The sequence below is a fragment of the Theropithecus gelada genome, chromosome 3 (assembly GCF_003255815.1).
Source record: "Theropithecus gelada isolate Dixy chromosome 3, Tgel_1.0, whole genome shotgun sequence".
In the NCBI taxonomy this organism is placed as follows: domain Eukaryota; kingdom Metazoa; phylum Chordata; class Mammalia; order Primates; family Cercopithecidae; genus Theropithecus; species Theropithecus gelada.
Genome location: NC_037670.1, coordinates 65307615 through 65334629, shown reverse-complemented (window position 1 = coordinate 65334629; position 27015 = coordinate 65307615). Strand labels below are relative to the sequence as shown.

General features: G+C 45.9%; 2 protein-coding genes across 2 annotated transcripts; one reads left to right on the top strand and one right to left on the bottom strand.

Annotated features, from left to right (window-relative positions):
- Positions 1 to 6745: 6745 nt before the first annotated feature.
- Positions 6746 to 25476, bottom strand: PKD1L1 (polycystin 1 like 1, transient receptor potential channel interacting). Its single transcript, XM_025380796.1, has 7 exons — positions 25366 to 25476; positions 18791 to 18901; positions 12979 to 13102; positions 11573 to 11656; positions 10750 to 10922; positions 9445 to 9679; positions 6746 to 7192 (listed from the first exon to the last, which is right to left on the bottom strand). The coding sequence occupies exons 1-7, from the start codon at positions 25398 to 25400 to the stop codon at positions 7052 to 7054; spliced, it is 903 nt and encodes a 300-aa protein (XP_025236581.1). The 5' UTR covers positions 25401 to 25476; the 3' UTR covers positions 6746 to 7051.
- On the top strand, positions 11151 to 17141 carry C3H7orf69 (chromosome 3 C7orf69 homolog). Its single transcript, XM_025380799.1, is given in 4 exon segments — positions 11151 to 11201; positions 15571 to 15740; positions 17052 to 17068; positions 17071 to 17141. Coding segments are annotated over 4 exon segments (309 nt in total).
- Positions 25477 to 27015: the final 1539 nt, after the last annotated feature.

The window sequence follows — 27015 nt, the reverse complement described above, 5'->3', positions numbered from 1 at the left end:
TTAGTCATAATGACATGCTGTTGTAAGGTATAGTACAGAGCAAGTGTTTCATAAGTCACGATCATTGTTGTCATGACCGTAACTTACTATATAACTATTGATATCAGTTATCTAAAACTGTAAGGTGTTAGAAGACTGGAATTCTAGACGGTGTTTACCTTGAGAGCAGTTTGTTTTTCCCTTGAGAAAGGCTGACAAGAGTACACAGATCAATGGTTTACAAGGGAAATCACATGATAAAGGGGAGAGTTCTTACCACTGCTACAAAGATGCTGGGGAGCGAGTGGCGCGTCATGGAGGAGCAGGATGCCATTGTGTTTCGAATGCCAGGAAGATAGATGCATTTTAATGTGAAGAGGAATAAGAGGATTCCCTGGAGCCATCGAGCCCTCTAAGACAGAAGAACAGAGCAGTCAGTGTGTCATGCCAGTCACTGAAAGGTGCAGACATATTCACAGCTGTCAGCCGTGCATAGAGTTCATTGGATTTGATGATGTTATATAGACCCATGAGTCTCCGAGGAACATCAAGTGCAGATGTCTGCAGAGGAGAATGAGTTGGAACTAGGGCTAAATACAAATCATAACGCATTTTGAGAAGTCCTGCTCTGAATTCTGGCCTGGCCATTTCTTTGAACACCAGGATGGAGCAGGTCTAGCAGGCACACACAGATGGGACTCTGTCCACCCCACATCTGTTCTCCCTGTCTGTGCTGCAGTCTACTGGGCTATAAGAAAATCATTACCACGGAGGGGGCTCAGAGAAGTATTTAGTGCATGCTTATTTCCTTCCCCCCAGTTACATGTACAGAATAGGGCACCAACACTTTCCAAGTAGGTTTTTAAAAACGTAATCCTCGCAAATACGGGAGGTACTCCCCTTTTACAGCTCTAGAGTCTACAGCTCAGATAAACAGTGTGAACAGACAAACATAGTACAACTGGAGGCACGGCAGACCCAGGGGCAAACAGCCTCCTGGACTCGTCCACATTCACAAGGCGTCTAGGAAGGCTCCTCCCTTCTCCCCTCCCTACCAGGGACTCACGGGGAAAGTACTTCTGTGTATGATCTCATATGCTCTCACCAAAATTGTAAGGTCAAGAGAAAAGAAATGACAGCTGGATGGTTTAAAATCTATATGGGCAAGGAATCAAGGTTTTCTGTTTGTTTTATTTCCTCAGTAATTGGGACAAAGTCAACAATGACTTCTGACAACCAAAACCTAGAGAAGCTGTGAGTGGCTGTCACTGCTCGGGTTCCTTCAGAGCAGGCAGGGCCACACATAGGAGAATGGGGATGAATAGGGCTCTAGCCAGCACCAGCCAAGAGAAATGCAATGCAAGCTATGGGTGGAATTTTCTAGTAGCCACGTTTTAAAAAGTACAATTAAACAGAGTAAATGTATTTTATAATATATTTTGTTTAAATGAATTCATGTCAAATCATATAAAATAGCATCATGTCAATACGTAAAAAACATAAAGATTATTGAGATATCTTACATTTTTAATTTTTTTTCTTTTTTTTTGAGACGGAGTCTCGCTCTGTCGCCTAGACTGGAGTGTGAGTGCAGTGGCGGGATCTCGGCTCACTGCAATCTCCCGCCTCCTGGTGAGTTCAAGCAATTCTCCTGTCTCAGCCTACTGAGTAGCTGGGACTACAGGCATATGCCACCACAGCGGCTAATTTTTTTTGTATTTTAATAGAGACAGGATTTCACCATGTTGCCCAGGCTAGGTTTTTTGTTTGTTTGTTTTTTGAGACAGAGTCTCGTTCTGTCACCCAGGCTGGAGTGCAGTGACGTGATCTCCGCTCACTGCAAGCTCTGCCTCCCGGGTTCACGCCATTCTCCTGCCTCAGCCTCCCGAGTAGCTGGGACTACAGGCGCCTGCCACCACGCCTGGCTAATTTTTTGTACTTTTAGTAGAGATGGGGTCTCACTGTGTTAGCCAGGATGGTCTCGATCTCCTGACCTCGTGATCCACCTGCCTCAGCCTCCCAAAGTGTTGGGATTACAGGCGTGAGCCTGGGTGCCCGGCCTGCCCAGGCTGGTCTTGAACTCCTGAGGTCAGGCAATCCGCCCACCTTGGCCTCCCGAAATGTAGGATTATAGGCGTGAGCCAGTGCACCCAGCACATTTTTAATTTTTGTACTAAGTTTATGAAGTCCAGTGAGTATTTTACACCCACAGCACATCTCAGTTTGGACTATCCCCATTTCGAGTTCTCAATAGCCATCTGTGGCTAGTGCTGACTATTGGACAACACAGCTCTAAACTTCTGTGGACAGAGTGAAACGGCCCCTTTCTTGCCCGCATCTGACTGACGGATGCCATAAAGCCTTCTGAGTAATTCACCATTATTAGGACTTTCATTATGGAACATCTGCTAGGTGCCAAGCTGTTCCAAGGATATGTTTGGATATGCATGTACAAATACACAGACAGACACATACACACACACACACACACACACACACACACACATTCAAATCCTGGCAAAACCCCCAAGGTGTGTATCATAATTCTACGTTATTAAGACTTGAAGAAAGTTAAGAAACTTGCCCAATGGCACATGGTCACAGCGGAGCTGGGAGTGAGTTTTAGGTCTGCTGACTCTAAAGCCTGTGCATTTTCATTTTCACATGCTCAAGTCATAGCTCTTTAATTCTGGGTGTTAAATTCCATCATCAGAAAGTCATTTGTGCTTATCTTGAAGATGACTCGTTCTTCCAGCACCTGGGATGCAGCCTACATCGAAGTTAGAGCTAAATTCCTCTAACTGTCTCTACAGAGAATAAGTTGATGAACAGCACAAGAGGTGCCCACAGAAGTGGAATCAGGAGGGAAAGCCATAGTGTGGGCAGAGGCCAAGGTGCCAGAACAGAGATGGGTACACGAGGGCACCTCAGAGGACAAACATTGTCTACACTGCACATTTCCCAAAAGCTGGCCCTGAACACACAGCAACACAGCAATAGAGCTGAATAGTGTGAGATATAGGTTCCTGCCTTGAGCACTCCTGGGCCAGGACAGTGTGGACCATGTCCTCGGAGGGCCGTTCCATTGCATTAGAGTTCTGTGCTTAGGAATGCGGCTACCCAGGACCCCAAGACCAGAGGCCAATTCCAGTGCAGCTCGTATGTCAATGTGAGTGACCTTGTGCCAGCTGCTTAACCTTTCAGAGCCTCGGTCTAGAAGGGTGGCATATTAGTCCTGTTTCATTAGATGGTGGGATAGCTTAACATACACGTGATTATATAGAATTTAGGCAGTGCCTGGCAGGAGCAAACCTCAGTACATGTAGGCTCTTCTCAGAAGCTAATTGAGGAATTGGAAATTGGCACCTGCCCTAGACAGGATCCCCAGGGAAGAAGGACTCTCCCCATGTAAGTTTTTCTGGCAGGGGCAGGGAACATAATGAGAAAGATAGGACATCAAGGGGGAGAAAGGGATATAAGGATGAACTCACTTCCCAAGGCCAGAAGTCAGCAGGAGGCTATTTACTCCAGGTCACCAGGTCAGTATGTAGACCATATTCATGTTTGCCCTAATCATGCTTCTAGAAAACCTCTCCTGCCACATCAGGTGAAAAGAACATCCTACAAAGTGTTTCACTCTGCCCCACCTTCCTGAGGCCCACACCTGCTGGCCAATCAGTGACTAATCAGATGCTCTTGTAAGCTGTGCACTGAGAGAGAGAAAGCCGGCCACCATCTGTGGGCCTTTAAGCACAGGCTAGGCAGTGCCAGGTGTGTCGGCATTGCAGCTGCCAGGGTCATGCAAGGCCACAGTTACGTGGGTAAGCCACGTAACAGTAGGCAGTGGGTTGACTAGCAGAGCTATACTGTAAAAGGTAGACCAGGAAGCCTGCTGTCCATCCCAGAGAGTGATGCCAATAAATTAAGCAGTCAGTCCTCATCAGGCCCTAATATTGGTACCAGGTGAGCAGTAGTGAACAAACTAGATACATTCTCTATTTTGCAGCTTCCAGCCTTGTGGGGGAAGACAGTAAACCAAATAATTGCTTAATGCAGATTTCATTAGATGCAGATAAGTGCCTGCAGAACAGGTCCCTAGTTGGCCTTGGCCAGGCCACCTCTTCCCCTTTTCTTGCTTATAGTTCTCACAATAACTGTTGAATTTGCTAAGAATGCAACATCCAGAGATAAGGAGGAACTACATGGAACATCGTGGGCTCTGGTCATGTTCCTCTGAGAAGAGGATGCCCTCTAACACTTTAGCACAGCATGTTATGTTCCCCCAGCTTATGAAACTTCAGGGCAGGCGACTTTCCAGGCTCGCTGAACTGGTGCAAGTGGGACACTCATAGACGGGACTCTGTCCACCCTGGTCAGCTTTCCTGAGCTGGGGACACCAGCTCACCATGCAGCCCAGGCTTCTGATGTCCCTGCCAATCTGTGAGTGACAGTTGCTTTGCTTTGCATGTGCAAGTGTTCTGTCTCATCAGACTCATGTATTCTTTTACTTAAGGAGAAAAGCCTAATCTTTCGCTTGGGCTCCTTTAGAACCTGTTTCTTTCCTCTAGCCTAGGGAGTTTCTCTTACTTGCAACAAAGTAAGAGTTTGCAAAGGAGGCAGGGACTGGGGCACTGGTGGAGGAAGCAGAAGTGTAGTGCAAATGAGCCTCATCCTGCCTGGTTCTCCTTACACAGAGGACAGGAGCCAAGGGGTGAGAGGGAGGTTGTGGGGGAAATGGATGGACTGTGGGGAGAAGGGGCCTGAAGCTGGAGGGGAACTGGCCCTTGTTCTCTAGGTTGCAATAGGACTCACCCAGCCCTGGGGGTGGCCCTGGGGCCTTGACCGCCCTCTAGATGGGAAAAGGAGGGCAAGGGGGGTAGGGGAGGGGCTAGTTCTGAGGGCAGCAGGGTAAGGAAGCAGAATATGTGGGCTCATCTTCCACCACCACAGCACGGCAGCGTCCCATACTGTTGTGGGGGGATCCTGCCCCGTCTCATGGGCCCCCTCCCCGGGGCTCGTTCAGTCCCATCTGTGCTCATTTGCCTGCTCCTCCTCGTAGGAGCTCCCATCCTGTGGGGAACCATTCCCTGCAGGAAGGGCCGCCTAGGGGAAGGAGGTGCAGGGACTTTGAAACCAGACTTCCCTCTGTTGAGGGACCTGATGCTTTCTGTGAGCCTTGGTGTCTTCACTTGCAGAGTGGCTAATACTGCCTGCATTTATGACTGTCGCCAGGACGAAGAGAGAAAATAGTGTGTCTAAGCAAGTCAGCGCTAGCCTCCTTTCTCCACACTGCATCAACACCTGCTTCCTGTGCCCCTTACGGTCCCCTGGAAGCACTGGGGAAATTCCAGGCTCTTGAGTTCTGCTCCACGCAGAATCCACACACCCCAGTGTTCAAAGCACGTCTCAAGTTCTCCAGGCCCTTCACTGACTGTCCTGGCCAGTCCCATCTGCCAGCTCAGAGCATCATCTCTCAATATGGAACAAATCTGTTATCTCGCACCTTCTAGAGCTTGTGTGACCTCTGCCTTTTGGATGGCATCACAGTGCATGGCCTCTATCTGTATGGCCCTGAGCACACTATGTACCTGATTCCATGATGTCATAAGGGTGAGGTCCATAAAGGCTTGGCAAAGTCCTCTGTGAAACTGGTCAGTGACGTCTCCAGCAAGAGTAGCAAGGTGGCCGGAAACTGCATAGTAGGTGAGGCTCAATCCAACCACGGAGAGCTGCAACATCCAAGAGAAAGGCCCTCAGATGGCTCCTGAGGAAGGGCTTACCTGGCACCCCATGTGACATGCATTGTAAGTTACAGTGATGCGTTGCTTAACGACAGGGATGCCTTCTGAGAAATGCATTGCTGGGCGGTTTTGTCCTTGGGGTAACATTATAAGGTGCACTTACACAAACACAGACAGTCCCACACACCTAGGCTATATGAGACAGCCTATTGTTCCCAGGCTACAAACCTGTGCGGCGTGTTCCTGTACTGAACACTGTAGGCAATCATACACAATGGTAAGTACTGGTGTATCTAAATATATCTAAGCATAGAAAAGATACAGTAAAAATATACTACGAAAGGTAAAAAATGGTCCCCCTGTATCAGCACTTACCATGAATGGTACTTGCAGGACTAGAAATGGCTCTGGGTGAGGCAGTGAGTGAGTGGTAAGTGAACGCGAAGGCCTAGAGCATTACTGTATGCTAATGTAGACTTTAAAAACACTGCACACTTAAGCTACACTAAATTTGTATACATTTTTGTTTCTTCAGAAATAACCTTAGCTTACTGTAACCCTTTTACTTAAAAAACTTCTAATTTTTTAACTTTTTATTTTATAATAACACAGCTTAAAACACAAACACACTGTACAGCTGTACAAAAAATATTTTCCTTATATCCTAATTCCAAAAGCTTTCTTCTACGTTTAAAAGTTTTTTTTTAATTTTTATTTTTAAACTTCTTTACTAAGGCCGGGCGCGGTGGCTCAAGCCTGTAATCCCAGCACTTTGGGAGGCCGAGATGGGCGGATCACGAGGTCAGGAGATCGAGACCATGCTGGCTAACACGGTGAAACCCCGTCTCTACTAAAAAATACAAAAAATTAGCCGGGCGAGGTGGCGGGCGCCTGTGGTCCCAGCTACTTGGGAGGCTGAGGCAGGAGAATGGCGTGAACCCAGGAGGCGGAGCTTGCAGTGAGCTGAGATCCGGCCACTGCACTCCAGCCTGGGCGACAGAGCGAGACTCTGTCTCAAAAAAAAAAAACTTCTTTACTAAAAACTAAGATACAAACAGACATATTTAGCCTAGGCCTACACAGGGTCAGAATCAAGATGTCATTAGGTGACAGGAATTTCTTAGCACCATATGATCTTACGGGATCACCGCCTCGGCTGAAATTCGTGTGGTACATGATGGTGACTGTAACAACACTAAATGATGCCTGATCTCAAATGCTGTTTTGAGATTAACACTACAGGGGGAGAAAACTGCAATAATGTTAGCAATAGCTAGTGCATAATCAATTTCTTATTTAAATTATTTTTTCAAGATATAAACAGTTTATTGTTATTTTTCAAAAGAAAATGACACAAGAGAGGCTACCTCCAGCCAGTTCCTTGGTTTTCGCCAGTAGCTGAGGAAGCCCTTATCCATCATATGGTAGAGTTGAACACAGAGGTGGACCAGGCTGAGCGCCAGGAAGACCAGCTGGTGGAGAGCATGTAAACAAACAAGATCAACACGAATGCTGATAAATTGTTTTCTGAAGGTCTAAACATGTGAGCGGCTCCCCTGCCGATCACCTTTGAGTACCCAGGATGCAAGCCCATTTCCTGTTCTGCAGAGGTTTAATCCTAAACTTGCTTTTGGTAGGCACTTGGGGTGGTTTGGTGCCTCTCCACCAGTCAAGCACTCACAGAAACTCCATGCCAGGGGTTAGAACCCGAGATGGTCTCTGCACTCAGGGAAAGCATGGAATACGGGCATCTACAGCCCCTAGGTCTCCCGACCACCATGCCGATCCTCCAGGCTTTCCTTGGCACCACTCAAAAGAGTGAGTTTCTGTGTACATGTGAAATAGATAACATATGAACTATATATGCATATATATTAGTTTTCTCAGCCAAGTAAAGCCTTCTTTTAAAGCTCCCTTATAAGCACTTTCTTAAAGTTCTCTACGTGGTTCTCTCTCCATTGGTGAGTTATCTGTTGATTCATGCCTTCAATCACTAACCCAAACTCAAATTTAGTTATGGATTTGCAAGTAACTGAAGCACATCAGCATGGCTTTATGCATCTTCTCTGTCCTCTGTTGGAGTTATGTGCCTTGTGTCACATTGGCCCGCTGTAAGGAGCTACACACATAATCAGAGCAGGGTTCACTTTTGGGTGCTGCAAGGTGTTTAAAAGCAGTGCTGTGCTGTTCTCTATTGGAGCCTGAAGCAAAGAAACTATCAGGAAAACTGATCCTGCCGTTGTCTACAATTGCCATATTTTGTCCAATATGATGTTTTAATATGAATTCTGATGTTTATAAATATTGCACCAGAATACTGATTGCCATGATTACCAAGTATTTGTGGTGCCCCTTAAATTGGATGCCTAAGGTAAGTGCCTCACGTGTCTCCCCCAGGCAGACTCTGACCAGTGGTCCAGGCTCCCACCCTCCGTTCCACCCACTCCAGCGTGAGCTGAGCTCTACGCAAATCACAGCCTTTACTGGGTCACTGAACAGTCCCTAGAGTCTAAAACCTCTTGGGACTCCCCTCTCTTCACTCCTAAGGCAAAGTAACCTTGACCTGAAGAGTCAGCAGGACTTAGTTCTTCATAGCAGAAAAGTCAGCTACAGGCAGAAAATCAGGAAAGTTCCCAAGGAATAACTCAGAGTGACTTCTGAGGTTTTGGATTGTTCAGTGAAGATATGTGGACATATTCCATCTCACCAAGACCCTGGGTACTATGGACTGAAGTTTTGTGTTCCCTCAAATTCGCCGGTGGAAGCCCTAACTCCCAGTGTGGATATACGTGGGGAAGGGGCCTATAAGGAAGTAATCAAGGTTAACTGGGGCCCTCGTCCTATAGGATTAGTGTCCTTACACAAAGAGACCCTAGACAGCTCGCTCTTGCTCTCTTTCCCTGTGTATACACACAAAGAAGAGGTTCTGTGAGCACACCGTGAGAAGGTGGCCATCGCCCAGGACTAGAGCCCTCGCCAGAACTTGACCAGGCTGGGATCTTGATCACGGAATTCCAGCTTCTGGGAGCGTGGGAAATAAATGTCTTTTTTTTTTTTTTTTTTTTTGAGATGGAGTCTTGCTCTGTTGCCCAGGCTGGAGTGCAGTGGCGTGATCTCGGCTCACTGCAACCTCCACCTCCCGGGTTCAAGCAATTCTCCTGCCTCAGCCTCCCGAGTAGCTGGGATTACAAGCGCATGCCACCACGCCCGGCTAATTTTCATATATATATATATATTTTTTTGGTAGAGATGGGTTTTCACCATATTGGCCAGGCTGGTCTTGAACTGTTGACCTTGTGATCTGCTTGCCTTGGCCTCCCAAAGTGCTGAGATTACAGGCGTAAACCACCACGCCTGGCCATAAATGTCTCTCTTTTCAAAGCACCCAGTGTAGGCTATTCTGTTATAGCAGCCTGAGCTAAACCCCCGGGGGAATCTAAATATCAGGCCCAATTCCCCCGTGATGAATTTGGTACTTCAAGACAGCTCTATATTTGCCCTTGCCACATATGTGAGGATTGGTTTCCCCACTGGGGGTCTTCTTCGTCTCGTGCCCCAGCACTTAATCTGATGCCTGCCACATGAAGAAGACGTGACAAAGAGTGTGACGGGAGGGGTGGGTGGATGGGTAGGGAACTAGTCCTATCTGGTGGAGAAGCCCAGCCCAGGTGAAGCCCCATCTCCCTGTGCACCTCCAGTAGGCCCAAGAGACAGGTCAGCTCACCTGGGGAAGCACGAGGTGGTACTGCAGGGCTGAGTCACTGCGGAAGATGCTGAATGACTCCACCAGGGATGAGGGGACGAGACTCCCTGTAGGGAGGATCTCCACGCTCAGGGACACGCTGGTGAAGAGTTGGGTTGGAGGGTTATAGAGGGTGAAGTGCACAGACACAGCCCTGGTGCTGTGGTCAATCCACGTGCTGGCCCTCAGTCGAGACAGGGCTGTGTGGGCTTCGGACCTGTAAAGCAGCACACACTGGGGTAGGGCAGGGCAGGGAGGAAGGCACAGAAGTCCACTGAGGCTCCCAGCTGCAGGTCCCATGCTGGGAACACCCCATGCAAGACTTTGCAAGGACACACAGTGCCTGGGGCTTCAAGGAGCAGGACAGATGGCCCTCTGTATCTAAGGGACCTCATCAATAGCCCTCTGTCCTCTCTCCTTGCCCCACCCTCTTCCCTGCAGCAGCTCAGGGGACCCTCAGGCAGGAGGGACCTGGAGAACGGAGGCCTCAATTTCCCACCCCACCCCATGTGAGGCAGAGATGCCCAGTGTCTCTCCCCAGGGACTCTAGAATATTCATTTATTCTTTTTTTTCTAGAGACCCCATTGTTTGGAACAGACAAGCTGGGGGAAGGCAGTTACTAAATACTAATTTGTATTTAGTAACAATTAAATCATTTCCTTTTTAAAGAGTATTACTCAAAGGCACACATTACTGTAACTGTCTAGAGCTCCCCGTTGGTCTAAGACCATCCGTGTTACCACTGGGTCAGCACAGCTCCAACCCAGTGTGAGGTGCATGCTGCTCGGGGAGCCCCGGGCGGCTGTGGGCAACAGTGTGCCTGGCTGGATGGGGTAGGCAGCTTGACCTCAGACCTAGCTGCAACATGGGGTCGTGCTTGTTACGCACTTGAACCTCCACCCCTCACCCTCAGGACATGGGAAAAGTAGCACGGGGCCTACTCCACAGAGCTGGGTGAGGATTAAATGAGACAGTAAACACCCAGCTTGGCACAAGGTCAGCACGCAACAAATGCTCCTTATATTCCATGAGCTCCAGATGTTCTAGCAGTCACTTTGTGAAAGAACGTTTGCTCTGTGCTCTCCCACATGAAGGCCTGAGCCTGTGTGACGCTTCTATCATTCACAACAATGACAAGTCTTGCTGGAGCTCCTGGCAGTGGTGCACTGACCTCGCGGGCCTGTCAGGAGGCTGCACCTGCTGCAGATGCACCGCGTCCAGCAGGCACCCGAGCAGGAGTGGCGGCAGCAGGCAGGATGAGCACCGGCCCTTTGAATCTCACTGACCTTGTTCTGCCCAGGCTGAGCACACAGTCCTTCCTTGCCCCATAGCCCCTGGGACCATTCAGGGTCACGTTTTGGTTCTCTGGGTCTATCAGGTAGGGGTTCTCAGGGCCTCCACCTTCGGGGCTACATGTAGGAATAGAGTCTTCAGTGGGTGCTGAAAATGGCCTGGGAGGCTGTAGAACAAACCAGCAGTCAGAAGAAGACACAGATGCTATTTCCAAGGCCACCCTGCAATCCGGGATCTCCAGGCCTGGCCGCCTGTGAATACCTGCTCTGTCCTGCAACATGGCGTCCTTCTCTCCTCATAGGATCGTTCCGCAGCCTGTTTCGTGGTCTACAGACTCTAGCTCAAGCTACAGGATCAAGGTTCTACCCATGGAAGGTTGGCGTCTGAGGTGTGTATGGGTCTAAGGCTTAGAGCACTTGAAGACTTCCCCATCATGAGACGCCAGGTAAAATGCCCATCCCTCTAATGGGGAGGGCACACCCTCCCCATTAGAAAAGGATATGTGAATATTCTATTTTTAGATTGTTTGATTAAAAATCCTAGTTTTGCCTAGAATGCCAGCCTCTAAGGCCAAAGAGTGAATTGAATAAATCTGCAGCAGAACGCCAAGGAAGGAAGAGGCTTTGGGAAAGGGTTCATAAGGGGTAAGGAAGGAAGGGCGAGGCTCGCCCTCTCCCCAGCCCCAGCACTGACAATTCCAATCACCACCGAACTCTCCGAGAAGTTCAAATGATCTGCCAGGGTCCCGCCCCAATATTGCCTAGACTTCTCTAGTTCCATTTATTTTTGGGAGCAAAAGGAAAAGGAACATCTTACCTTGCATAAATGGCTAGGAAAAAGTTTTAGTTGCTTAATTACAGAACTGCCTATTAGATAGCATTTTCCTCCAAGAGCTCCAGGCTGAAAGGAGAAAAAAGATCATGAGGACTGGGTGTGCTGAGGACTTCAAACCTCCTCATCAAGCCGCGCCCAAAAGGCGTGGGGATGCTCTGGGTAACTCCACCTGCTACCATAGAGGTCAGAGTTTTACTTTCCTTCCAACACCATTTTAGGGATATAACCAACATTCTAAGAAGGCAGCAACAACCTCCCCAGGCTTGTCCTGGAAAAGGGTTAACATTCAATGATGTCCGTAACTTGCATCACACAAGAATGCTCTCTTTTATTTTTTTTGAAAGTTTCTCCAGCATCATCAACCCAAGAGACTATATAGAATACAACAAAATAAAATTATAAATAAACTGCTCAAGGAATGTGGACAAATATATAAATATATTTCTCTCTCTTTTTAAAATTTAGAGACAGAGAAAAGCTCTGTCACCCAGGCTGGAGTGCAGTGGTGCAACCTCAGCTCACTGCAACCTCCACCCACCGGGTTCAAGCAATTCTCCTGCCTCAGCTCCCAAGTAGCTAGGATTACAGGCATGTGCCACCATGCCCGGCTAATTTTTGTGTTTTTAGGCTGGAGTGCAGTGGCATGATCTTGGTTCACTGCAATCTCTACCTCTCGGGTTCAAGCAATTCTCTTGCCTCAGCCTCGCAAGCAGCTGGGATTACAGGCACGCACCACCACACACAGCTGACTTTTGTATTTTTAGTAGAGACAGGGTTTCACCATGTTGGCCAGGCTGGTCTCGAACTCCTGATCTCGTGATCCATCTGCCTCGGCCTCCCAAAGTGCTGGGATTACAGGTATGCGCCACCGTGCCCAGTATATTTCATTTTTAAACATGGGAAAGGGGTTGAAAATAAAAGATGAGCAAGGAATGGGATTACGCAAAATGCATATTAATTTTCAGAACTTGGGATCAGCCTCACCTCTTTCTGGAAGCTTCCTTGCACTTCCTCTGTTTTGGTGTGGTTCTTGTGTTTCCTTGTCAGGGTAGTTTGCACACGGAACTAGAATCTTCTATTTCCTGACCTCGCACCCCATCAGCCTGAGGGCTCCTGAGGCTCTGCCATAGCCCCTGTGCCTATCTCAGGCCTGGGAAGCACAGGAATCTGGAGAACCCCTGTGCAGCTCAGCAGGGTGTAATGGGATGGGGCCAACGGGTTCCGGCAGGAAAGGAACAGGATGCTCTGCTGGGACCTGCTGGAGAGCCACCGGCCTTACACCTGCATGCTCATTCAAGAACCTACGCAGTGCTGCAGTTCAGTATTAGTGACTGTTTCACCCACTTCAAGATGGCTTTTCTGAGATGAAGAGGAGATGGAAAGCTCACCTGAGCCCCCGGCACACGGGTTGTCGGGGAGCCTCCCGGGTACAGGCTGTCCAGAAGCGTGGTCAGACTCCAGTCCCACCAGTCAGTGATGTTTCTCAGGCCACCAAAGGAGTTTCTGGCATTTCTTAATGCAAGAACAAAAATAAAAATTGCTTCTGCATCAACAAGAACATTTAAACGTGAGAAAAAAAGCATGTTTCCTTGCCAATTTTTCTCTCATTCAGATTTCAGGTGCTCCACAGGAATTAAACTAAAGCTGCCTGCAGCGTGAAGCATGAAATCCTGGAACTCACTTTGCTCCTTAGTAGCAGGAGATAAGAGAGAATGGTGGATGAAGCACTTGGTCATTTGCTCACTCAGTCAGTCACTCAACAAACATTATTATGCAACTACTAGGTGTCAGGCACTCTTCTAGGCACTGGGAAACAGAAAATCAATTATCTGCCCTCCTATGGGGAAACAGGCAACAAATGAGATAAATAAGCAAACATATACTATGCTGTGACAAATATGAAGGAGGGAAAAAAAAAAAGCAGGAAAGACAGGCAAGTGGTGGGGTGAGCAGGTGTTCAAGCAGCCATGGAAGGCTTCAGTAGGTGGTGACGTCCAGCAAAGACCTGAAGGTGAGGGTGGAGCCCGTGGTCATCTGAGGGAGGGTATTCCAGGCAGAGGGGATGGCGAGGGCTTCCACAAGCCTAAAGGGTGGGAAGGTGTGGGGGCCACAGGGCTGGTGCAGAGGGAGCACCGGGGCTAGGGTAGACAAGGGAGGCTCTGGGACACCCAGACCAAGACCCAGTCCTCTCTCTGCGCTGACTGCCGACTGGGCGCAGCGTGTGACTGTGAGTGGCAGATGTGAAGGCATAGATGAAGTGTAGTGTTGGCACAAACACTAGTCTGTTTTTTTTTCCAATTAACTTCTTTATTATGCTTACAAATATGCTTCATTTTTTTCCACCAAGGAACTGATTTAAAGCAGCATTGAAATAATGTCAAATGAACAAAATTTATCATTTTTAGTTTGCTCAGACACTGCCATAAAGCCACATGCATAGGCCAAGGCTGCACACGGCAGCGGCAGGGTGTACATTTGGCTCTGAGCTACAGCCAGAGGCAAAAGAATAAAATCAAGTGCTCCTGAGAGAAAGCAAAGTACCTCTCACCTAACTCTAAAAACCTTTCTCATACATGGCTTCCCATGAAGAGTCACTGAAGAATGGAAAGGATGGGGTGCTCATCAACATGCCCTGAGCAAACAGAAATGGCTCTGATGTGGCTGTTTCATCCTGGTTTCTCTCCACAAAAAGGGGAGACCAAAATAGTTCTCGGGAAAAGGAATTTTGTCCTAAGGTGAGAAGAAGCTAGAAAGAAGTACACACAATTGAATGCCTGGTCAAGCACCAGATCCAGATTACTCCAAAGAACGAACACACTGTGAGTCATTCAGATGATGGCCATGGCTTTGGTAAACGAGGCTTGAGAGCAAAGTTGGGCTGTAGACAGCAGGCCTGGAGCTGACTCTCATTGTGAGAGCCAATTTTGCACAACTCCTGCCAACTCCATGTTCAGTGATGTCACACTGGTGGTGTAAAAGACCATGGTGATTCCGGGCACAGTGGCTCATGCCTGTAATCCCAGAACTTTGGGAGGCTGAAGCAGGCAGACCACCTGAGGTCAGGAGTTTGAGACCAGCCTAGCCAAAATGATAAGACTCCGTCCCTACTAAAAATACAAAAAATTAACCGGGCGTGATGGTGCATGCCTGTAATCCCAGCTACTCAGGAAGCTGAGGCAGGAGAATCGCTGGAACCAAGGAGGCGCAGGTTGCAGTGAGTCAAGATCATGCCACTGCACTCCAGCCTCAGGGACAGAGTGAGCCTTCATCAAAAAACAAACAAACAAAAAAACCAAAATGAAACAAAACAAAAAAACCATGGTGGGAAGATTTACACCATGGAACTTGGCTGGCAAATGCTATAACTTTGCAGACAATTTAGAAAAAGTTTTTTAAAAACCTGATAGTCATGACAATAATTGGACAATATTAAAAAAATCAAAGACAAATAAATGTCACCAGTATATAGAGTAATAAAGAGATGCAGTAGCCTCAACCAATAATCTATACATACTATAAATGTGTTCGAAAATTTCCATATGGCTGGGCACGGTGGCTCAGGCCTGTAATCCTAGCACTTTGGAAGGCCGAGGTGAGTAGATCACTTGAGGCCAGGAATTTGAGACCAGCCTGGCCAACACGGCTAACGCCCCGTCTTTATTAAAAACACTAAAATTAGCCAGGCATAGTGATGTGCACCTGTAGTCTCAGCTACTCGGGGGGCTGAGGCAGGAGAATTCCTTGAACCCGGGAGGCAGAGGCTGCAGTGAGCCGAGATCACATCACTGCACTCCAGCCTGGGCAACAGCGAGGCTCTGTCTCAAAAAAAAAAAAATTCCATAGCATGTATGAGTAAAAGTCTAGTGAATTAATTTATCTGACTGGTTTTATTTCCTTTTTCTTACAAAGAAATGATCTCTTATCCTTTCAAGTATTTGATCTTTATTGGTTTGTACATCTTTAGAACTTAATCTTTGCAGGTCTTTTATTGGGTACTGGTTCTTAACTCTGGACTTCTCTACAAGTTTTGTCAAACTATCAAATGCAGAGCAAGTTGGAGGCCTGCCAGAGCACCCAGAGGATGGAATGAAGCAACAGAGAGGCATCAGGAAAGGAGAACACAGATGGAGACAGAGGTGGGAGGCACAAGGTGAGCAGATACATCTCTGCAAATATTCATGCCAAAGGAAAGGATGAATGAACCAGGGGGCACAGAGATGAAGTGAAAGGGTGGGAGGGTAGGAAAGAGGCAAAGGATGGCTGGAGGTGAATTTTCAACAGAGGAAAGTGTTGAGCATCTGCTGTGGGAAGCAAGATGATTTGACAGACAAACATTGTACATTTATAGCAACTAATACGCTCCATATTCTGTGTTTTTAAAGAATAAAGTATAGACATTATAGCCATGTTGAATTTGTACCACTTTCAGGGAAATGGTATCACTTCTTGACACTTGCTTCCCTATTGGAATAACATCAAGAAACTAAAAAAGCCCTGAAAATAACCCAAAGCACCCAATGGCCAGACTGTAGACATCTCACGCCTCATTCCTGGCACATCCAAAGTGCAGGTAGTGAACCCAGTGAGCCAGGAGTATTCTGGCCCTGTCTGTATTAATTACCACAATTACATAAAATAAGCCCATAAAGCTGGCTAAACAATGCAAAAGATAAAATCAGCTGCTTACATTTATGGCACTTGGATAGAACGCTTGCTTCATTGATTGGTGCTTTATTTGCTGGTTTATTTTTTGTTTTATGTATTTATTTTTTTGGAATTTCATGAAGTATTTCATAAGTTTGGAAACACTTCAAATACAACCTAAATATGGCGAAATCCAAGACTGCAATGACTTCTTAAGACATAAGTACTCAGTAGTCCAGTTCCCTCCCTTTACAGATGAAGGTGCTAAGTCCAAGCACTTGCCAGAGTCACCTAGCAACCAAACATCAATTGGGGCCCTGATCTCTGAACTCTGTTTCATCCATTTCCCCTCCTGGGCTTACTTAGTTTCTCTATCTGGAATGCTAGTAAATGCCAAACCCTCAGTTGTTGATGTTTCAGGATTAGGTATTGGGGGCTAGGCGGTGAGATGGAGAGGGTCCACTTTAAACATTCCATTACCAACTGGGACACACAAATATCCCTGCCTGGTGGCCAGAGCACCCAGAGGCAGTGGGGTTTTGCATCCTTGTGGGAAACATAAGGTCTGTGCAAATCCACAGGAGTTGTGAATGTGGGCACATCAATCTCATCCGCACCTGAGATCTCACAAATATTATCTCAGCTGTGATATTTCTGATTTGACTATCAAGAAGCAACAATTCATATGAGAAATATGCCAAATGATGTTGACTTGTGAAATGTGAGATAAAAAATAAACTAGCAAAAGTCAGAGGTTTTTCATGTTTAGATTTCCATTTTTAGAGAGGACCAAATTATCACTTTGTTTTGCACACAGCGCCACCTGCTGGCACAGGCTTGCACTTGCACAGATAGGAGGGCTGAAAAGTTGGTCGTGGATGGAAATAACTGCTTGTTTCACAAATGAGGAGGCAGAAAATTCCACTTAATTTCACTACTAGAATGCTCAGCAGAAACACACACACACACACACACACACACACAAAAAAAAAAAAAACCTTGGATTACTGAGCTACAGAACACCCAGACTTACAGCACTGGGACTTCTAGGTCTTACCTTATGAGTGGTTCACAACGCTGACAAAGGGGACACTATCCATTAGCCATTATCTTGCTGCATATGAATAACCCTCTCTCTTACAAAAAATAGTCCCAGCTACTTGGGAGGCTGAGGCAGGAGACTGGCGTGAACCCGGGAGGCAGAGCTTGCAGTGAGCTGAGATCCGGCCACTGCACTCCAGCCTGGGCGACAGAGCGAGACTCCGTCTCAAAAAAAAAAAAAAAAAAAAGATAGATATGTTCTGAAATAATTGATAAAATTAAATGGACTTTCCAGCCACTCACTTCTGCCAAAAAAACTCACCAAAAAGTATTTGTATCAAATTGAATTACTTAGTCAAAGGCAGCACACTCATAGAGCTGTTGCATAAATGCGTCTTTAAATATTCACCAGAGTAAAATAAGGTAACTCCTGGAACACACCGAATTATTGTATTTACCAGCATTGCAATCATAGCGAAGAACCAGTATTATTTCATATCATGCACTTTAGAATTCAAAGCCACACTGCCTTGAAAGGACTATCAGACTGACTATTTGTGGCAGGTAAAAATAAAGCCTAACCATGGATTCAAGAACAACTCTCAACAAAAAAGGAAGACTACATTAAATGCACCTGTTGGTGACAATATGCATCCCAATTTTAGAAGCACTGAGACATGGAAAAGAAATAGGACACAACAAAATGCTATCATGCTTGCCTCTGCCTGGTGGCGTCACGGAAATTTTTCCACTTTTCACTTTTCACTTCTGCTAGATTTACCTATGGTCAGCATCTACTACTTATAGAAAGAAGGAGGAAGAAGCAAATGAGTAACTTGAGAAATGATCAAGAACTTGAGAGGTGTTAGAAATTGTTTGAAGGCCGGGCACAGTGGCACACACCTGTCATCCCAGCACTTTGGGAAGCCAAGGCGGGTGGATCACTTGAGGTCAGGAGTTCAAGATCAGCCTGACCAACATGGTGAACGCCATCTCTACTAAAAATACAAAAAATTTAGGCGAGCGTGGTGGCACATGCCTGTAATCCCAGTTATTTGGGAGGCTGAGGCAGGAGAATTGCTTGAACCTGGGAGATTGCAGTGAGCTGAGAGCGCGCCATTACACTCCAGCCTGGGTGACAAGAGCAAAACTCTGTCTCAAAAAAAAAAACAAGAAAAAAAAAGAAACTGTTTGAACTTGAGTGTCGGTTATTATGAACTGCAACCATAGGCTTTGGCAGAAAACTGATGTCTCCAGCAAAAAAGAAACTGCAAGACCCTGTTTTGGTGCAGAACTTAAAATTCCTTGAAATATCCTCGTTTCACTATTTACCCCAAAGAAAATGCTAAGAATGTATCCAAAGTCTGCAAATGGAGGGGGTTTTATTAATACCAGGGAAATTGTGACAACCTTCCTTATATTTCATATGTGGGTTGTGAAATACGGGGAAGGTGCACGCAGGCTATGGACTAGTGCAATGGCCCCAGATCTAGAGGAGTTACCCAAACCTCCTACCTTGTAAATTCTTTCCGGATAGCTTGATTGAGGGAGTATTCATCTTGAGAAAACCTCCCATACATTATACCCCAAAGCAGAAGCAGCATGAGGATGTCCATGGAAATGTCTCTGTAAGAAGAGTTTTTAAGTTAGCATCCATACAGACCCTGTATGTAGGTATCTGAATGTTTCAATCTGCAATTTTTCTTTTGAGATGGAATCTCACTCTGTCACCCAGGCGGGTGCGCAGTGGCGCAATCTCGGCTCACTGCAACCTCCGCCTCCTGGGTTCAAGCGATTCCTCTGCCTCAGTCTCCCGAGTAGCTGGAACTACAGGTGTGTGCCACCACACCTGGCTAACTTTTGTTATTTTTAGTAGAGACGGGGTTTCTCCATATTGGTCAGACTGGTCTCGAACTCCCGACCTCAAGTGATCTGCCCGCCTTGGCCTCCCAAAGTGCTGGGATTACAGGCGTGAGCCACTATGCCGGGCCAAAAGATTTTAAATGAAACTCGGCTTTTAAATCCCTGGGAGGAAATTTTTGTATAAAGTGTGAGGTGTGTGTTGGGGTTTATTTGTTTATTTATTTTGCATATCAATATCCAGTTTTTCCAGCACCATTTTTTTTTTTCTTTTCCAAGACAGAGTCTAGCTCTGTCGCCTAGACTGGAGTGCAGTAGCACAATCTCGACTCATTGCAACCTACCCTTCCCTGGTTCAAGTGATTCTCCTGCCTCAGCCTCCTGAGTAGCTGGGATTATAGGCACCCACCACCACGTCCAGCTAATTTTTTGTATTTTTAATAGAGACGGGGTTTGACCATGTTGACCAGGCTGGTCTTGAACTCCTGACATCAGGTGATCCACCTGCCTTGGCCTCCCAAAGTGCTGGGATCACAGGCATGAGCCACCATGCCTGGTCCCCAGCACCATTTTTAAAAGACTATTCTTTTTCCATTGGATCATCTTTGCGCCTCTGCCAAAAAATCAGTTGAGCATATTTGGGTAAGTCTATTCCTGGGTTCTCTATTCTGTTCCATTGATTTGCATGTCTATCTGTCCCCAAACATCATGTTGCCTTGGTTTCTGCAGCTGTATAGTATGTTTTAAAGCCAGATAGTGTCTGTCCTCTGACTTCGCTCATCATTTTCAGAATTGTTTAGGCTATTCTAGTTCCTTTGCTTTCCATATAAATTTTAGAATCAGTTTGTCAATATCTGTAAAAAAGCTTGTGGTATTTTGCTGGGCATAGTGGCTCGAACTTTGGGAGGCCAAGGCAGGCAGATCACGAGGTCAGGAGATCGAGACCATCCTGGCTAACACGGTGAAACCCCGTCTCTACTAAAAGTATATATATATATATATATATATATATATATATATATAAAGTATATATATATAAAAAAAAGAGCCGGGCATGGTGGCGGGTACCTGTAGTCCCAGCTACTCAGGAGGCTGAGGCAAGAGAATGGCGTAAACCTGGGAGATGGAGGTTGTAGTGAGCTGAGATCGCGCCACTGCACTCCAGCCTGGGCGACAGAGTGAGACTCTGTATCCAAAAAAAAAAAAAAAAATCTTGTGGTATTGCATTGAAACTGCAGAAAGAATCGACACCTGAACATTACTGAGTCCTTCAATCAATGCACACAGTCCATCTCTTCATTTATTCAGATCTTCTTGACTTCCTTCATCAGAGTTTTGTGATTTTCAACATACAGATCCTGCACACGTTTTCTTAGACTTACGTCCATGTACTTAATTTATTTGGTGCTGTTGTAAATGGTATTCCTTGTTAAATTTCAATTGTTCATTGCTGGTACATAGGAATATAATTTACTTTTGTATACTGACTTGTCTTGCAAACTTGCTAAATTCACTTAGTTCCAGAACCCTTGTTTTTGTAAGTTATTTGGGATTTTCTGCATAGACGATTTATGTCATTTGCCAATAGATGGTTTTATTTCTTCCTTTCAAATCGATACGTTTTTAATTTCTTTCTCTTGCCTATTGCATTGGTTAGGACTTCCAATGATGTTCAATACGTGTGATCAGAGAGGACATTTTTGCCTTGTTCGTTATCTTAAAAAACATTCAATGTCTCTCTATTAAGTATGATGTTAGGTGTCGAGTTTTCATAAATACCCTTTATTAGTTCAGGGAAACTCTTTTCCATTCCTACGTCTACTCCTAGTTTGCTGAGAGGTTCTTTTTTTTTTTTTTGGATGAATTAATGTTGAATTTTATCAAATGCTTTTTCTTTTTTTTTTTGAGATGGAGTCTCGCTGTGTCGCCCAGGCTGGAGTGCAGTGGCATGATCTCCGCTCACTGCAAGCTCCGCCTCCCAGGTTCACGCCATTCTCCCGCCTCAGCCTCCCAAGTAGCTGAGACTACAGGCGCCCGCCACCACGCCCGGCTAGTTTTTTGTATTTTTAATAGAGACGGGGTTTCACCATGTTAGCCAGGATAGTCTCGATCTCCTGACCTCTTGATCCACCCGCCTCGGCCTCCCAAAGTGCTGGGATTACAGGCTTGAGCCACCGCGCCCGGCCATCAAATGCTTTTTCTGCCTCTATTGAGATGATCATATGGCTTTTCTTAGTCTGTTACTATGACAAATTGCATTAATTGCTTTTCTCCTCCTGTCTCTTCCAGTCTACGGGTATCATCTCTATTTTTGCTTCTTTGCAATCCATTTGTTGAGCATGTTCTCAGAGTCCTGCTTTTCGATGGAGGTGTCAACATACTCTTACTGTAAACTACAAGTTGGCAAAATCACTTCATCAGATTAAGATTGGACTGTTTTGGGTAGGTTGCCTCATAGATGATGGTGTTTTCCCACCAGCGGACACAGAATGTCTGATGTTTCTCTCTCTCTCCTTCTCTCTTTTATGTTGGCCACTGTTAATGAGCAATGCCTAGATTCATTACTTCATTAAAACTGCAAAAATGGTCAGGCTCTAATTCTATTGCCTGGTCCTCATTCATTAGCTGGAATTCCTCTCTAAAGAGAAATATCCCCCCTCCTGTGATGTGGTTTCCCAGGGGTACAGTTCGTATAGGAAAGGCCGACTTTCACTGGCTTTTATCAAGTTGGTTTCTAGGTGTCCACCAACACTGATCAATTACATTGCGGGTGTTGTTACCAGCTCATGGCTTTAGATAGATTTCATGAACTTCAATTCAGTAGTTTCTAATCTTGATGTCAAATTACCCCATGTTTGACCAATCTGAACCTCTTTAAACTGGCTTCTTGGTCCTCTGACAATGACTCCAGCAGTTATTAATTGCTCCCTTGCCTAAGAAAGATTCCAGGCTCATCTTAAACATTTTCCATCACCGTCTTCAAATCAGGAATCCCAGTGACTCCTATTTCTTTTTGGCAGACCAAATCTAGGTGTTAAAAGTGTGTGTTGCTTCTGGGCTGTTTCTAGGTCTTTTCTTGCTGGAAAGATCTAGAAAAATATATATATATTTTCCTTAAAAAAAAAAAACCCACATGATTCCATACCTATACTTGCAATTCAAATTCAGGACTACAGAGTTTTGACTTCCTTGAACTCAGATCCGTACCTTCTTTCTCTCACATCAAGAATTCCACTTTTAAAGGACACCAGGAATGACAGAATTAGAAAATAACAGAATTCTTCATTTCCTTTACCCCACAATAAATCAACAATGAGAATAAAGATACTAACGCTCCACTAACAATACAATTGGTGAAAACAGCTTTAGGGTGTTTTCCCTTCGTTCTTTTCTGTACTTAGAGACTAGGCTTATAAATTCGAATTTTTAACCTTAACACAGATTTTTAAAAATCGTATTCCTTCTCTCCCCATAAGTAACTACTAATATTTCCTAAAGGTGCCTGGATTGCCTTTCCCTTGTTTTATTTAGGGTGAGCAGATCCACAGGCACGCATATTCATGTCCTTTTCATTAAGCAGTGGGCAGCACAGCACGCCTGCTTTCCTCCACCCGGCTTCACTCCTGCAGTGACTCCTACAGGCCTCTCCCTGGGAGTCTGGAGGGATAGTCCTCATGCTTCTACATAGCTGGACACTACTCCACTGTGTTCCTGTCCCTCCAGCAAGACATGTGGGTTCTTTCCAGGCTATTCTCATTACAAAAGTTCCCACACAAATGGCTTTGTGCATGGGTCTGCTCATGTTTTCCTTAATGTGTCTTTAAGAGGGATTCTAAGAACTGGAGATGCTGGATAAACGGTAAATGAATCTATCGTTGTGTAGAGACTTCGAATTTCCCCCATAGTGGCCGTACCATTTTGCATTCACACCAGCACTGTGTGAAAGTCTCTATTTGCCATGGCCTCACTGACAGAGTATGTGGCCACATTTTTTTATTTTCACAGTTTAATTTGCAATTCTCTTACTGTAAGTGAAAGAGCCATTTGAATTTCTTTTTTTCTGTGAACTCTCTGTTCACTTTTCCAGTCCAGTTTTATGTTTTAAAGAGTTGCTGATCCCTTAGGCTGGGAGTGGTGGCTCATGCCTATAATCCCAGCACTTTGGGAGGCTGAGGCGGGTGGATCACTTGAGGTCAGGAGTTCAAGACCAGCCTGACCTACATGGAGAAACTCTGTCTCTACTAAAAATACAAGAAATTAGCCAGGCGTGGTGGCACATGCCTGTAAACCCAGCTACTTGGGAGGCTGAGGCAGGAGAATCGCTTGAACCTGGGAGGCAGAGGTTACAGTGAGCCGAGATTGAGCCACTGCACTCCAGCCTGGGCAACAAGAGCAAAACTCTGTCTAAAAAAAAAAAAAAAAAAAAACAAAGAGAGAATATTAAAACTTTGTTACAAATATTTTTTCTTAGTTTGTCGCTGTCATTTTATTTTACAAATTTATTTTCTTTTAATGTAGGAGTTATTTTTTTCTCTTCAAGTTTTATGTAATCCAATTTATTTTTATTTTCCCCTTTTGTGTCTGGATTTTGAGTCATAGGGAAGTTTTCCTCAGTGAAATCTTAGAGAAACTTAAGATTATGCCTAAGTGTATTTTGTTGTATTTATTTTATTATTTGCTTTGTTGAATATGGTCTTGCATTAAATCTCTGACTTTTGCTTGTATATAAATATGATATTGGTTTTTGTCTTTTAATTTTGTAACCTAATACTTTACTAGTTTTGCCTGTTTCCTAAATGCTTTCTCTGGGCCTGTTCTGCTTGGTTTGGATGCTTCCCCCAGCAGTGCCCCAAGCCACCCCACCCCAGAGGGCTATGTCCTGGCAGAGCTGGGTTTGGTTAGTTCTGAGGGCTGAGCTGGCCCAGCAGCTCCAGACCTCCAGACCTTGCACTCACCTGTAAACTTGACTATGCAAATTCCTCCCAGATGTGCCCACCAAACTCCCAGTGAACAACAGCTACAAGAGCTTGGGGTTCTCCTATTCTTTGATACATCATGTACCCTATCCTTCCCTCCACCATGTTCTGTAGCTGCTGAGCTACAGGGTAGGTGCACTCTCTGGTTGGTTCCCACCTGAGTGCCTTTGGGGGTGTGTGTGGTGGCGGCGGCCAACTCATGTAATTTTGTTGTGCATGTTTTCTATGGGTTTTGTTTTTGCTATCTTAATTGCTCTATTTTTATGAGGAGATTTGGTAAGAGTAAAAAACTTGGCCACCGCTCCATCTTCCCGGAATTCCTCTCCCATTCTCCTTTAAATGTGACATCCTAACACAACCACAGCTCTTTTCCTTGGAAAGGGATGTGAAAATATTTAAGGGGAAGCTAATGGTGTGCCACATGGTATGAAGGGATTGTTTTTTAAGGAAGATGGTTGGAGGTGCTTCTATCACATGCCATTTTTAAAAAACTATCAGAAATTCCCAAATCCTTGACAAACTACACCAGAAAGATTTGCAGGAGACCGAATTCGTGTTTCAAATTTGAAGAGGGATTTTGGCTAGCATTTAGAGAAGGCTCCTTGCGGTGGCTGCCATCCAGCACCACCATGATTGGAGGGGGATGGTACCACTGAGAGAAATGTGTTGGAGGTAGAAGTTGGAGAGCTTTGCCACAGCGTGGTATTTATTAAGGTTTGTATTTTATCTAAAAAAATTTAAAATATGTTATGAACACCAGCTGTGCATATCTGAATATTAAATATTTTAAAATACCTGTCACTGGGCTAAATCCATGCCCTAAGAAGAGGTGTTGCATTTATCTTACGAGCTTCCACATCCCTGTGTGTCCCAGTTGGAGAAGCAGAAGCCCTAGACCATGTGCTAAGCACACGTCTGGGTGGGATGAAATCCAACTGTGTGTGTGAATCCATGCTGGATGCATGAAGCTGAGGCCCGGAGGAGAAAGCTTTCTTAATCAATTTCTCATCATGGGCAAATTGTGGAACTGAGTTTTCTGACTTCAATTCTCTTTCCCTGAATTCCTCCCATCTGCTGGGCAGCACAGGCTGTTACATAGATAAGGATAGCTCTGGGGACAGCAAGGTGGTCCCCACCTCCACTCGCGACTCCTCGAGGAGAACAATCTCCCAGGAGGACTAGCAAGAGTGGGGCACCCCCTCTGAGAAGGGAGCTGGAGTGGAGTAAGCCCTCCCAACAGAGGCCGCCACCCACCTCAGGGCAGCCTGTGTGCGACTCTCTCTCCTCATCCTCTCTCTGGTGACCCTCAGATGGGCCTTGGAGGGTGGATGTGCCCAGCGCAGGTGGCGCGCTTGTTGTCGGGCAGCCAAGACCTGTCAGGGACAAGAGCCCGGTGAGCCGTGGGCTGTCGGGTGGAAGGAGAGAGGCCCCTGGTGCTCCTGCCAAGCCAAGGAATGCGTCATTGCAGTGCTGTACATTCAGCCTGGCATTTGGGAACAAAGAGGCACTTTGTATGAATAACATAGACCAGGTCGTTGGGGAAGGGATCAGAGACGGGGGTAGACCCATTTTTAAAAATCTGCTCATGTCTCAGGCAAGCTTTTTTGGCAGGGATTGCAGTTGGGCTATTACAAAGAGCTGCTGTACACGAGGGGTGTGTCTACTACCGCCAAATTACAGCAGCAATTATCTTGGGCACGGGCACAGTATTTTCTCTCAGAGACTTTCAAGGTATGAAAAAATCATTTTAAAGTATAGTCTTAGCAAGAAATGACCTTTCTTTTCTTTCTTCAAAAATCATTTTTACTTTTATACTCTGTTCATGGACAGGGCATAACAGTAGCCAGATAAATGAACTCATTGTAGGTATTCATTCATCAACACACATTCACTGGATCAGGCACTGGGGACATCTGAGGAATCAGAGACAGTCCTTCCTCCTAGAGACTTGGGCTTCTAGGAACTCGACAGCAGGGATGCAAACAATATAAAGCTGCACATGCAGGGTGTTGGGAGTTAAGTGACTCCCTTCGGCTGTTGTGCCGTTCTGAGAAGGGAACATGTGTGGCCAAGAAATCCGTGGGGAGGCTTGGGTGTGGGGGGCATCCCGATTCTAAGGTGCTAATGAGCCATGCGTAGGTTTGGAGATGACACAGCCTGGCCCTCAGGATCAGGCTGAATTCATCTGAAGGAGCCTCACCCCCAAGGCTGGGACGATAGAAAGAAAATGAACAAACTTGCAGCACAGCAGGGCATAGTTGCACGAGGGGAGAAGAGGAAGGACAGCCTTCGAAGCACAAAGGAAAACTGAGATCCAACAGGTGTGAGGGAACCAGGGCAATGCTGCTTCTCAAGAGCTAAGGTGCTACAGGGCGGGGGTGCAGGAGGAAAGGGCAAGGTGGGCCAGGTTTGGGCCCCAGACTCCCCTTTATTGCAGTATACCCTGGGCCTAATTGCTTCACATCATCTTTAAATGGGGTGCAGTGATGCTGCCTAATTCATAAGGTGTTATAAGGAACAAATGATATGACAAACGTAAATACAATGTAGATGCAAAATAGCACAATGACTAATACATAGCCTGTGTGCACCACCCATCTTCAGCAGCAGCAGCCCTGGTTTCAGGCAGGGCTGAGAGGCCTCAGACAGGTCCTCAGACAGGGAGTTTATCAGGATCCTTTGCGAGGAGGAGGGCGGAGATGAGCAGAGGCCCAGACCGGGGTCTGACTCTAAATGAACTGGGATTGGGTCCTTGGTCATAAGTGACTTGTGGTTATTACAAGAGTACAGAATTGCACATGCATTTCATGTGCACTTAATCAATGAGCCTGTGAATTTCTTTGCAGTGGCCAGTAGACCTTTCTCTTCCTTCATATCATTCACACTGACCAACAGAATGCTACA